The sequence below is a fragment of the Triticum urartu genome, chromosome 3, assembly GCF_003073215.2.
Source record: "Triticum urartu cultivar G1812 chromosome 3, Tu2.1, whole genome shotgun sequence".
NCBI lineage: Eukaryota > Viridiplantae > Streptophyta > Magnoliopsida > Poales > Poaceae > Triticum > Triticum urartu.
This window is the reverse complement of record NC_053024.1, coordinates 544,933,358-544,946,030: the sequence shown is the minus strand read 5'-3', so window position 1 is coordinate 544,946,030 and position 12,673 is coordinate 544,933,358. Positions and strand designations below refer to the sequence as shown.

The 12,673-nt window shown below is 50.1% G+C and overlaps 2 protein-coding genes and 1 pseudogene across 2 annotated transcripts; 1 reads left to right on the top strand and 2 right to left on the bottom strand.

Moving 5' to 3' along the window:
* Positions 1–598: 598 nt before the first annotated feature.
* On the bottom strand, positions 599–3,011 carry LOC125548668 (annotated as a pseudogene).
* Positions 3,012–10,821: 7,810 nt separating this feature from the next.
* LOC125544902 (probable calcium-binding protein CML31) lies at positions 10,822–11,382 on the bottom strand. The gene has a single exon (XM_048708690.1). The coding sequence runs from the start codon at positions 11,331–11,333 to the stop codon at positions 10,905–10,907; it is 429 nt and encodes a 142-aa protein (XP_048564647.1). The 5' UTR covers positions 11,334–11,382; the 3' UTR covers positions 10,822–10,904.
* A 422-nt stretch (positions 11,383–11,804) lies between these two features.
* LOC125544901 (putative calcium-binding protein CML23) lies at positions 11,805–12,299 on the top strand. The gene has a single exon (XM_048708689.1). The coding sequence runs from the start codon at positions 11,858–11,860 to the stop codon at positions 12,293–12,295; it is 438 nt and encodes a 145-aa protein (XP_048564646.1). The 5' UTR covers positions 11,805–11,857; the 3' UTR covers positions 12,296–12,299.
* Positions 12,300–12,673: the final 374 nt, after the last annotated feature.

Below are 12,673 nucleotides of genomic sequence, written 5' to 3'. Positions count from 1 at the left end.
GTGTTTAAAAAAGATGCCCCCAATAAGGGCCTTGTTCCTAATGTTCTAGAGTGGCCAAGCAGAGCGGCGAAACCGAGCCAAGTAACCCGACGAGCTTTCCCGGATAACCCCTTGCCTAACATGCAAAGTCCACAGGTGACCACTTGCACCTGATTTCATCCCTAACAAACCTAAAGAAGATGTGATCCACATACTCATCTTCACCAGATCAGGTACATTTCCCATCCCCAGGGCCGTGGTGCTTGAGGACCTGGTTTGCACTGGGAAGCCTTCCCCTAACCAGTTGCCAGAGAAATTTTCCCGAGTTTTATTGCAGTAGAGTACCTCTTTCCAGAGAGCCCACCCTTGGTCGCCAACACGGTCACCAGTTGGCACGCAGGAAGTGAGAGCAACGGTCATTTTCCCTTAAGATAGTTCTTTGGACAATGTGTCTTAAGATATTTTTTTAGTATATACCTTAAAATTCTTACTCTTTGTTCCGCGCCTCTTGTTGAGTGAAAACCATGATTACACCTTGCCTCCTAAAGGGGGGGTGGGTGGGAATGAAACATGATATCTAGAACAACAAAATTACAATTTCACTCTAGCCCTTTCTCGTTTTTGTAATGGAACTATTAACAATATCTTCACCCTAGCTTGTTTTGCAACAAGAACTATAATAAACTAGCCTGTCTCCATGTAATTTTGTTGTGAAACTTAATAGACTAGCACTTCCTTTCGTGTTTGTGTGCCTGTTTGATTTAGCCTATCTCCATGTACCCACTGTGTCATTTATTACAAGGCCTTGAACAAATATCAAATTTATATACACAATCTCCACATAAAAATAACTGGTGTGAAACTTAAGAACTACAGAACTTGCAGTCACAAATCCAGTTATGTGTGCATGCCAAACATATGAGCAAGCACGCCCTGCAGTCTTGATGCATATGTGTGCCATCTACTTATCTTCCTCCTGAAAAGCTTGACATTGTGCCAAAGCTCGTTGCTGATGAAGAATGTGATATGACGTAAGGGTTGAAACCTTCGCTCTGCATCAAAGACAGCATGCAGAAGCTTAAATGCGTTGGCATCAACTCCGGTAGTGGCATTTCCTTGTTGAGGTACTGCATGACTTGCCTCATAGTTGGCCTTATGTTTGTAAATGGGTGAGAGCACAATAATCCTAGCTTTAGTGCTAAGAATGCTTCACCAACATCAATTCGCCTTGAAGCTTGATGTCCACTGCATCATTGAGTGAACATTTATGCCAATGTTCAAGCACCCAGTCAACTAGCATGAGATGGCTTTCCTCCGTATCTTTCATGATGGGCTTTTGCCCACAGGTGACCTCAAGAATGAACACACCGAAGGAAAATACATCCGTAAATGGGGTTGCCTTGCCAGTGCGTGCAAGCTCTGGAGCTAGGTATCCTATGGTGCCAACAACACGTGTGGCTTCTGGGTCGCTACCATGGTCATACAACCTTGCAAGACCAAAGTCACCTATTCGCCCACTGATCTCGGTGTCGATGAGCACATTGCTTGCCTTGATGTCTCGATGTATGATAATTTTCTCACACTCCTCGTGAAGGTAGAGTAATCCATTTGATACACATTTGATGATTTGAAACCACTGAGACCAATCCAAAGTAGGCTTTCCATCTTTGCCATATAAGTATTTGTCTAGGCTTCCATTTGGCATATAATCGTATACTAAAAGAAGCTCACCTTTTCGCCGGCAATATCCCAGTAATTGGACAAGATTGCGGTGTTGAAGGCGGCCTATGCTAACAATCTCTGCGATGAATTCCTTCATTCCTTGTTTTGAGTCGTGTGACACCTTCTTCACAGCGATATTGAATCTTGATATAGGCAACACCCCTTTGTATACCTTTCCGAACCCTCCACCACCTAGTAGGTTCTTGTCTTTAAATCCTTCTGTGGCATCAAACAAATCCTTGTATGAGAACCGGTGCGGCCCATACTCAACCTCCCAATCTTCACATAGCTCAGCATACCTTAGATTCCTCCGTATGAGCAGAAAAATGGTAGCAGTTACTGCAAAGAGGAACACCACAATTCCTATTGGTAAAAGTATATGTAATCTCATGGACTGAGCCTTCTGACCAAGACGAGGCAGCTCAGAGAGTTTGGAAATGTCAATGGGCGGAGTGAGGCTGTCCATGCCAAAGCTCCAACCAAGCACATAGTGCTGCGCGCTGACTGTGCCTGTAGAGGACGAGAAGCCAATATATGCTGGACTAGTGATTACTGTCGAGAGATTAAAAGTGGTTGAAAGCAGTGGCCTCTCAGGTTTTGCCAGATTGATGGGGGCCATGGTCACTATGATCTGTATGACCTCTCTATCATAGTTCACCCACACTTGCATCGCCTTGTGGCTATCGAGTGCCAACCTCTCAAAGATGCCACTCTGATTACTGTAATAGCCAGCATCATGAGATTGCACAGAGTGAAGATTGTTGATGTTGATGCCGATGTGGTTGCCGTTGATGTCTTCTAAGTCATAATTTTGGATGGTGTCAAGCTCAACCGCAAAAATGTGGTTGTTTGGGTCACCATTATTCTGGTCACTGAAGAGGCCCAAGTACTGGGTTGGGAATGCAGCTGAGGAATTCCTGGTTGGTGCAATGAAGAAGGCAAGGCCATGACCACTCAAGTCAGGGTCGGTGGAGAGGATGGCAAACACAAACGATACAGAGAAAGAACGCACCGTGCCATTGGGAGATTTGTGGAAGCGCATGGGGTTTGGATGGAATGCGTGGCCTTTAAGCCGAGCTGTACCATTGGTCAGCTCGAGGAGACCGCTTGGCATGATCCTGGCATTGCCATCAAGGGCGAGGTTGCTGCCGGTGAAGCCTGAGTATACAAATTGATCGTCCTCATTGCCAGTACTGCGAGCAGCAAGGCTAAGGCTTATGATCAGTTTGAAGAACATAATCTTCTTGCTAGCCATGTCTGCAATTCTGTATTTTGTGGATCTGCAATGTGGTTTGTGGTGGTGCACTTACATCTACTTTGTTTGGCTGTTCATTATAGCGGAGTTGGGCTACTTGTAGTTACTTAGGCACCACTTGTCCGAGTCTTCTGCATACTTTTCTTAGTTCCTTCCTTCGTGCTTACTTCTTCCTAGTCTATAAGGATGCATCTAGTAATATTGCAGATGAGTTTGAATGAAAATGATACATGTTGGCCAGGTCAGCAAGAAAATAATTAAAGCCGCCAAGGACTCATAGATCGGCACATAAATAAGCTTCAGAGAATACAATCATCCACATCATTTAGTTGTTAAATGCTTCTTTCAACTGAGCATTTTGTCATTGCTGGTAACCAATAGTCGAGCTATATTTTGTTGTTGTTGTAATCTTGTAGGAAACTAGTGGTAGGGTTTCCAGTACCGTGGGTTTCTTTGTGTGGTTCAGCTGCTGCTTTCTGGTCCTTGCCGCCACTATAACAGGCTGTCAATGAACACAAATTGAAATGGTTGACTTTGAGAACGCGTGACTGAAAGCCAGACAAAATTTGGCTGATTTCTCTTATGTAGCAACGATGGGAATCCTACGCTTTGGTGACGAGAGGACGATGTAATTGAGGTAGAATTGGTGGTTCATGAGTGTAATGAAGGTATTTTCTTTTATTCTGGTTTCAGTTCAGCAGAAATTTGTAAGAAGTTTTTTCGCAGCGCAAATATCATCCGGTTAGTCAGTTCTTTTTTCTTAATTTTTCGGGGTACCTATTAGCAGTTTTGTGTTATGATCTCGATTAATCTTTGAAAGCTATCCTGATGTCAAGTACTACCTTCATTCCATATTAACCGTTGCTGATTTAGTACCAAGTTATACTAAATCAGTGACACTTAATATGGAATGGATACGTTTTCTTTTTTGAAGTTTTTGGAGGTTTCTCATTGAATATATAGCGTGGTGTTTCGAATTGGTGACCTCATGGTCGATCATCAGATGCGTTAACCACCCCACCATCGCCACCTGGTGTGCCATGTTTCATCGTCTTCCTGCTTTTCTTCCTTTCCTTTTTCTTTTTCTTTCCTTTTTTCTTTTTTCTTTTTATTTTTTATTGGAACTTTTTTACCTTTTTTATTCTTCTATTTTATTCTTTGTTTTCTTTACTTTTTTCAAAATTGAATGAACTTATTTCAAATTGATGAACCTTTTTTCCAAAATTGATGAACTTTTTAAAAATTGATAAACTTTCTTTCAAAATTGATGATTTTTTTTCAAAATTGAATGAACTTTTTTCAAAATCGCTGATTTTCTTCTCAAAATGGACGAACTTTTTCAAGAACCGAATGAACTTTTTCCAAAATTGATGAACTTTCTTTGTTTTTGTGAACTTTTTTTTGAAGTTTGTCAACTAGTTTTGAACCCACGGACTTTTTTTGTGAATGACTTTTTAATTCCTGATTTTCAGAAAAAATGCATTTTTTGAAAAGTCAATGATCAACTAGTCAAAGATTGACCAGTCAACTGCTACTGGTCAACTGTGACCAGAAAACCAGGACGAACCGTTGCCTTACTGCGCCGGTCGCATTCGCTGGCGCATCGAGCGTTGGCCTCCATAATGGGTCGGCCCACGAGGTGTGCGTGTGAGCGCCGTTCCGCTTGCTAGCGCATAACACGCTCAATAAGAGCTCCCTTCTAGTAGCAATCAGTTTCTCCTCGGGACTTCAACCCGGTAGTCCGCCCCCGCGTCGCCCTCCTGGCGACACGGGGGAAACCTAGATCGGCGCCGCCAGCCCCCCTTTCCACCCTCCCCATCGCTCGCCGCCGCCGGAGGAGCGGCCGGCAAAGCCCGCGCCTGCTCCGGTGAAGGTGGCGGCGGGGCCCTTTCATTTCCCACGACTGCGAGCTTGGCGAGCTGGCTGCCATGGCTGCGCGGGGGCGCGCGTCCGCGACGGAGTGGCCCGAGGTGGCGCGTGGCTGGAGGCTTGGGCATGGCAGGCGCGCGAGGAGGCGTGCGGCTGGGCGCGGTGAGCGGCTGCGGGCGCGGCGTGGTGGTCGTCGTCAGATCCGGGGCGGTGCGTGGGCAGGGTGCCAGGCGCTGCTCCCAGCGTGGATCTGCGGCTGGCGGGGCGTGGGAGGCGCGCCGGTGGCGCCCCCAGCGCGGATCTACTGGGTGGCAGCCGGTTGTCTTCGGCGGCAGGTGGTTCTCCGCACGACAGAGGCACGACGTCGGTTCTGCTGGAGGCGTGAGTTCCGCAGGCAGCAGGGCTCGATCTGGGTTTCTGCTGGCCGTGCAGACGAAGTGGTGGGAGATGAATGGCACCTCGTGTGACGCCCGGATAATTAGGCTACAGTGAACCTCTGCTAATGATGCCACGTCACCTCGATTACTGTTGCTAATCTCGCGTTAGTTCGAAAACGGTTCGAATTCAAATTTAAGATCAAGCAAACAATAAAAGTTTTTCAAATATTAAAACTAAAATGTTCGGAGTGAGCCAAATAATCCATATTAAATATTGGTGAAGAAACCCCACTTTTATAAAATCTTTAAATACTCTAAAGTGAATAAAAGTGTAGCAAAACAATTATTGAAATGCCTTTTATAATTAATAAAAATGTTAAACTATTCTATTTAGGGTCTAAACTTTATATGGTAGTGGGATTAGTGGTAGTACTAATTTCGAGGTCATTTTGGTATTTTACAAAAAAAGAGGAACAAAATATAACAGAAAAGAAATAAGTAAATAAAAAAACAAAAAGAAAGAAAGAACTCCCGCTCGGCCCAACTGGGCCATGGCCCAGCTAGGCCGACCCAACTCCCTCCCCCGGCCCAACTGCGCCTACAACCCACCCCACTCCTCCGGTGACCTAGATCGGTCCACCCACTCCCCCCCACTCCCACGTCGCTCGCACCCACTCCCCCTCTCGCTCCCAATCCCCCCGATCCAGAACTGGATCAGGCCGAATCCCGACGCCGTGCGCCGAATCCGGCGCCCGTCGCTCGGACTCGCCGGACCTCCTCGCCGGCCTGCCTCCTTCGACGCCGTCGTCCCCATCGACCACCCCGACCCCCGCTGCCCTTTCCCCTACCGGTCTCGTGAGCCCCGATCTCCTCCTCTCCTCTGTCGCACGCCGCACCCGCGCCTGGAGCTCACTCCGGCCGCCCCCTGCACCGCACGCGCCCGCACACAGCCGCGTTGCCCCGGCCTGCCGACGACCGCGTAGTAGCCGCCCCGCGCCCGTCTCCGTTCGGCCCCTGCTGCTGCTGCTCTTGCCGCTGCCGCTTCTTCCTGCCGCCACCGCGTCTGGCCCCGACCAGCCTTGTCGGCGCCGCTGTCGCCGCGCCACCGCCGCCTACTCCACCGCCCCGCCCGCGCCTGCTCCTTGCGACGGCCGCCTTCGCCCCTGCCGTGTCGCCTGCATCCCCCTTGGCCGCTCACCGCCGCTGCGCATGCGCGCATCCGCGCTTGGCCGCTCGCCAGCGCGCGCCCACGCCCGCACGCTCGCGCCCGCTGCTGCCCTGGAGCCCCCCTACTATTCCGCTCTGCCGCGGCCTAGGCCCCATCACGCGCGCACGCGCCGCGTCGAGCGCGCCGTCTCCAACCGCTCCGCCCCTCTGCGGCGCTCGCAGCGCCCGTGTCGGGTGCATCCCCGCGGGCCAGCACCCATTCGGGTGTGCCCGACGCCCGCCCCAGTTTGGCCCCATGGGGCCTATGACGAACAGGGCCCATGCCCAGAACGAAAATGAAAAATAAATAATAAAAAATAATAATAATAATAAAATTAATAATAAAATTAATTAACTATTTAACTAAATAATTAACTTAATTAATCCTGTTTAGTTAGCTAATTAACTTAATTAACCCGTGTTAGTTAACCTAATAACCTACTTAGTCTTTTTAATTTGTTAGGTTAGTAAAACAATGTATGACAAGGAGGGCCCCACCCCCTGTTGACCAGTCAAAGTTTGACTGGTCAACTGGGACCACTTGGACCCACATGTCAGCCCCTCTGGTACACTTATGTGTACCCAGAGCTGGGTGCACCTAGCAATTCACATTATTTCGAACTAAATTAAATTTAGAAAATGAATAAAACTTTGAAAATTCATATAAAATAATCCGTAGCTCGGATGGAAAAACTTTGTACATCAAAGTTGCTCAGAACGGCGAGACGAATCCGGGTACGCAGCCCGTTCGCCGGCCACGCATCCCTAGCATAGTGAACACACAACTTTCCCCCTCCGGTTCATCTGCCCGAAAACGCGAAACGTCGGGAATACTTTCCCGGATGTTTTCCCCCTTCATCGGTATCACCTCATACTGCGTTAGGTCCCCCCTAGCACAACGTAATGCCGCATCTTGCTTTTTGTTACATTGATTGCTCTGTTATTTATTGTGTTCCCCCTCCGTTACTTCTTTCCGGTAGACCCCGAGACCGCCGGAGACCCCCAGTACGACTACGTTGTTGATGAACCTTCCTTCTTGCCAGAGCAACCAGGCAAGCCCCCCCTTTGATCACCAGATATCGCCTACTCTTCTCTATACTGCTTGCATTAGAGTAGTGTAGCATGTTACTGCTTTCCGTTAATCCTATCCTGATGCATAGCCTGTCCTTGCTACTACTGTTGTTACCTTTACCTGCAATCCTAATGCTTAGTATAGGATGCTAGTTTATCATCAGTGGCCCTACATTCTTGTCCGTATGCTATGCTATACTACCGGGCCATGATCACTCGGGAGGTGATCACGGGTATGTACTATATACTTTATACATGATACATGTGGTGACTAAAGTCGGGTCGGCTCGTGGAGCACCCGCGAGTGATTCACGGATTGGGGGCTGAAAGAACCTTTGTCCCAACGGCCCTCTGTGTGGATCTTTGTGGCGAAGCGACATGGTAGGTTGAGACCACCTAGGAGAGAGGTGGGCCTGGCCCTGGTCGGCGTTCGCGGTTATTTCAAGATAACACGTTTAACGAGATCTTGGTATTTGATCTGAGTCTGGCCACTGGCCTATACGCACTAACCATCTACGCGGGGACAGTTATGGGCACTCGACGTCGTGGTATCAGCCGAAGCCTTCGTGACGTCAGCGACTGAGCGGCGCGCGCCGAATTGGAACATAAGCCTGCTCTTGTATTAAGGGGGCTAGTTCTGCTTCCGGCCGCCCTCGCAACGTGCATGTGTGCAATGGGCGATGGGCCCAGACCCCTGCGCCATAGGATTTAGACCAGCATGCTGACCTCTCTGTTATGCCTAGGTAGGGCTGCGACGTGTTGATCTTCTGAGGCCGAGCATGGCCCAGAAAAGTGTGTCCGGCCAAATGGGATCGAGCGTATTGGGTTATGTGGTGCACCCCTGCAGGGAAGTTAATCTATTCGAATAGCCGTGATCTTCGGTAACAGGACGACTTGGAGTTGTACCTTGACCTTATGACAACTAGAACCGGATACTTAATAAAACACACCCTTCCAAGTGCCAGATACAACCCGGTGATCGCTCTCTCACAGGGCGACGAGGGGAGGATCATCGGTTAGGGTTATGCTACGCGATGCTACTTGGTGAACTTACCATCTACTCTCTTCTCCTGCTGCTAGATGGAGGTTACCAGAAGCGTAGTCTTCGAAAGGACTAGCTATCCCCCTCTTATTTCGGCATTCTGCAGTTCAGTCCACATATGATACCTTTATTCCATATGATACCAATGCATACATATGCAGTGTAGCTCCTTGCTTGTGAGTACTTTGGATGAGTACTCACGGTTGCTTTTCTCCCCCTTTTCCCCTTTCCTTTATCCGATTGCTGCAACCAGACGTTGGAGTCCAGGAGCCAGACGCCACCGTTGAGGACGACTACTACTACTCGGGAGGAGCCTACTACTACGTGCAGCCCGCTGACGACGACCAGGAGTAGTTTAGGTGGATCCCAGGCAGGAGGCTTGCGCCTCTTTCGATCTGTATCTCAGTTTGTGCTAGCCTTCTTAAGGCAAACTTGTTTAACTTATGTCTGTACTCAGATATTGTTGCTTCCGCTGACTCGTCTATGATCGAGCTCTTGATTCAAGCCCTCGAGGCCCCTGGCTTGTAATATGATGCTTGTATGACTTATTTTTATTTGTAGAGTTGTGTTGTGATATCTTCCCGTGAGTCCCTGATCTTGATCATACACATTTGCGTGTATGATTAGTGTACGATTGAATCGGGGGCGTCACACCTCGCCTGGTGTAGCATCCTCTTGTTTGGTGGTTCGGTGAGCTCGACGCTGCTTCGGGTGGGAGGACTAGATGGAGGTGGCTGGAGGGAGAGGAATGGCCTCGTTGCGGTTGTTGCATCCTTCGCCGGGAGAGGAATGGCCGGCAGGCGTTGCATCCTCGAGGAGACGAATGGCGTTGTGCTTGGTTGCATCCTTTCGTTGGGAGACGAATGGCGCCGCTAGGGATTGCATCCTCCGTCCAGTGGGGATGCGGATGCAAGGTTGGAAGCATGTCGAGCCCGCCGGGGAGGTGCGGTTGGCCGTGGAGGCAGGGATAGTGGTTCGGTGTGTAGGTTGATCGGATCCTGGGTTTCGGGCTATGCAGGTGAGACTGTCGGCGAAAGTCATACTCCTGTTCTGGCCGAAGTCATTGATGGCGGCGCTTTCAGGCGTCGTTCCCTCGTTGGAGGCATCGATGTAGCTGCTCTCACCTTGCCTTACCCGACGTGCTCCGGGGGAAACCCTTGATCTAGTTTTAGATCAGACGATGGCGGCGTCTTTCGGCGTCGTGTTTTCTCTTGGGGGCATCGTCCTGGAGATGGATTCGGTCAGAGGGACCCGTGGCTCGTGGGGATGTGTGTGTTGTTTGCCGAAAGGCGCCGTTTGTATGGTTTTTGGGTCCGGTTTCCCTCATAAACTGAACCAACCCTCTTTCTCCTGATCAATGAATTTGGTAGATCAACTACCAACATTCAAAAAAAAGAGCTCCCTTCTATTCCTGCTGCAAGCATGCCATTTTCTTTTTATTATGCGTGTTGGGCTGGTTCGACCGCCTGATTTTTTCACCGGTTTGCAAAAAAAAGATTGCCCGGTTAAGTATGGTCCACTTGCAGAATGGTGGGCTTAATAAATCACGCATCACACATTAACTTATCCTCCATCACATAGTATCATGCCATGGTGCTCACACTAGGAAATAACAAGTTTAAAAAAGGTCAATGACATTTGACTGGCGTGGTGTCCGCCATGAACAATGTGGGCAGCGAGCGAGGGTACCTGGCTATGTACGGATCCTGTGTGGACAGCGGCGTAGTCCAAGGTGGGCAAGCTCGTGATTGTGGGGATTGCAGATGTCCAGTAATGCCTGGGCGACGGACGGAGAGGTACAATGGCAATGACGAACGAGGAGGGTGCGGATGCAGAGTAAGGGGTGGTTGGGGTAGAGCGGAAGAAAAGTGGTCCGAGAGGGCTATTTGAGTTGCCCGAGACGTGTCCGCGGATAATAGGAGTGCGGTTGGATGACAAACTACGTCCGGGCAGTTCGGTTTGGACATAGGCAAGTGTTTTGAGGGATGTTGGACACCGTCTGGATGTATGCGGACATTTTAAGGGACGGCATTGAAGATGCCCTAAGTGAAGATGCAAGGATGGCATTGGAGATGTCCTAAGTGAAGATGCAACTGCAATTTTTTGTTTTTTTTCCCTATTTTTGTCCTTCTGCAATCATGCAAATCAAAGAGGCCCTAACCATGACATGGAGGGGAGCCACCCATTCCAACAGTTTGGATGCACAATACTCTTGTACCACGCGTAGTACTCGCATATTTTATACTCTTATTCAATTTTTGAAGAAATCGCGATACACACATGACACTACACATACACGACTCTCTCGTAGTACTATGCATAGGCGCAAGACGTCACGTCCGGGCATACGAAGCACGCACACGGTTGGCGCCAACGGAGTCCCCTACGAGTCCATCATGGTCTCGAACTCGTCGAAGGTGAGCACCCCGACTCCGTTGAGATCGAACCTCTGGATCATGGCGCGGCAGTCGCCGACGTCCCGGCTGGCGCCCAGCCGGCTCAGCGCCCGCCTCAGGCTGGCCGGCGTGATGCACCCTCTCCCCTCCACCTCGTACACCCCGAACGCGTCCCTCAGACCCCTGCGCCTCTGGTCCTCTTCTCCCCCCTCCCCCTCGGCCGCCAGCTTCAGGAACTCCTCCTCGCTGAGCAGCCCGTCGCCGTCCGCGTCCACCGACTCCACGAGCGCCGCGGCGTCCTCGGCCGATATGCCGTCGCCGAGCGTCGCCTCCACGCAGAGCCGCAGCTCGGCCGCCGAGATCTTGCCGTCGCTGTCGCGGTCGAAGGATGAGAAGGCACGGGCCATCCGCACCATGGTGAGTTAACTGGTGTTGGACTGATGCGTGGACGGCTCGATGCTTGTGTGAGCGACAGTAGCTGAGATGGTGCGATGAGAAGTCCGTGTGCACGCACGCTATATGTAGGCGTAACGCGTACGTGTGCCACTGAAGATTGAACTCATCGAAGCGCCGTAGTACAGTCAAAAGAAGTTCACTGGGCCAAAACTGAAGTTCAATTTTAAATGGCACGGCGGTTTCAAATAAACCCATGGTTCTCGCCTCAAAGTTGTGCTATATATTCCGTCAAAGAATTTCACTCATTTTATTTATCCTGGTCTAAAATTTAACTCGCTCTTGGTGTCACCGTAGAAATGCGGTACTACGTGCTAATCGGCTAGTTGCGGAACTTGATCAAACACCGTTCCCATTTGCTTGCCCATGCCAAGATTCTCAGCTATAAATACCAACACGGAACAGCTCGATCTCAATCAGCAGCAAACCAGCGACGAACTGAGCATCAAGCACCCAAAGACAAACCGATCTTTGCAGGCGACTCAGCATGGCAGCATCAAGTGAGTTCACGCGCGTGTTCTCGGCGTTCGACCAGGACGGCAACGGCAAGATCTCCGCTGCCGAGCTGCGGCTCTGCATGAAGGCGGCGCTGGGTGGCGACATGTCGGCCGAGGAGGTGCAGGCCCTGATGGCGTCCGCGGACGCCGACGGTGACGGGCTGCTGGACGAGGAGGAGTTCGTGAGGCTGGTGCGGGAGGCGGAGGCCGGCCAGGAGGAAGAGGGGGACAGGTGCAGGGAGGCGTTCGGGATGTACGAGATGGAAGGGAGGGGCTGCATCACCCCGCTCAGCCTCAAGCTGATGATGAGCAGGCTGGGGCTGCACCTGGACGTCGACGAGTGCCAGGCCATGATCCGCCGGTTCGACCTCAACGGCGACGGGGTCCTCACCTTCGACGAGTTCAAGACCATGATGATGATGGCATGACATACAAAAACTGAACTTTGTATACTTTGTCTGGTTGATTGATTCTAATTCGAAAATTTCTATCTTCGATTAGCGGCAGATACAAAGGGAAATACTCATTGGTTCCTGGGACATCTGTCCTCGGAATCTCGCCGCACATCCGCACCTGCCTATTATTAGTATAGTTCTGTCCGCGCGTTTCGTATTGCAACTCTCTCCGCAGTGCTGTTCTCGTATTTCAGTCCTCCACACCTGTCCCGCACCCTGCCCCATACCCATTTACCTACCCACCTCCTCCCCAACTGTCCCTGACTGACTTTGCGTGTAGGTGCAAAAAGTAGCTGCCCATTATCGAAAAAGGCTTTCGTCCAACTTTATAAATAAAGCAAACTGCCAAAA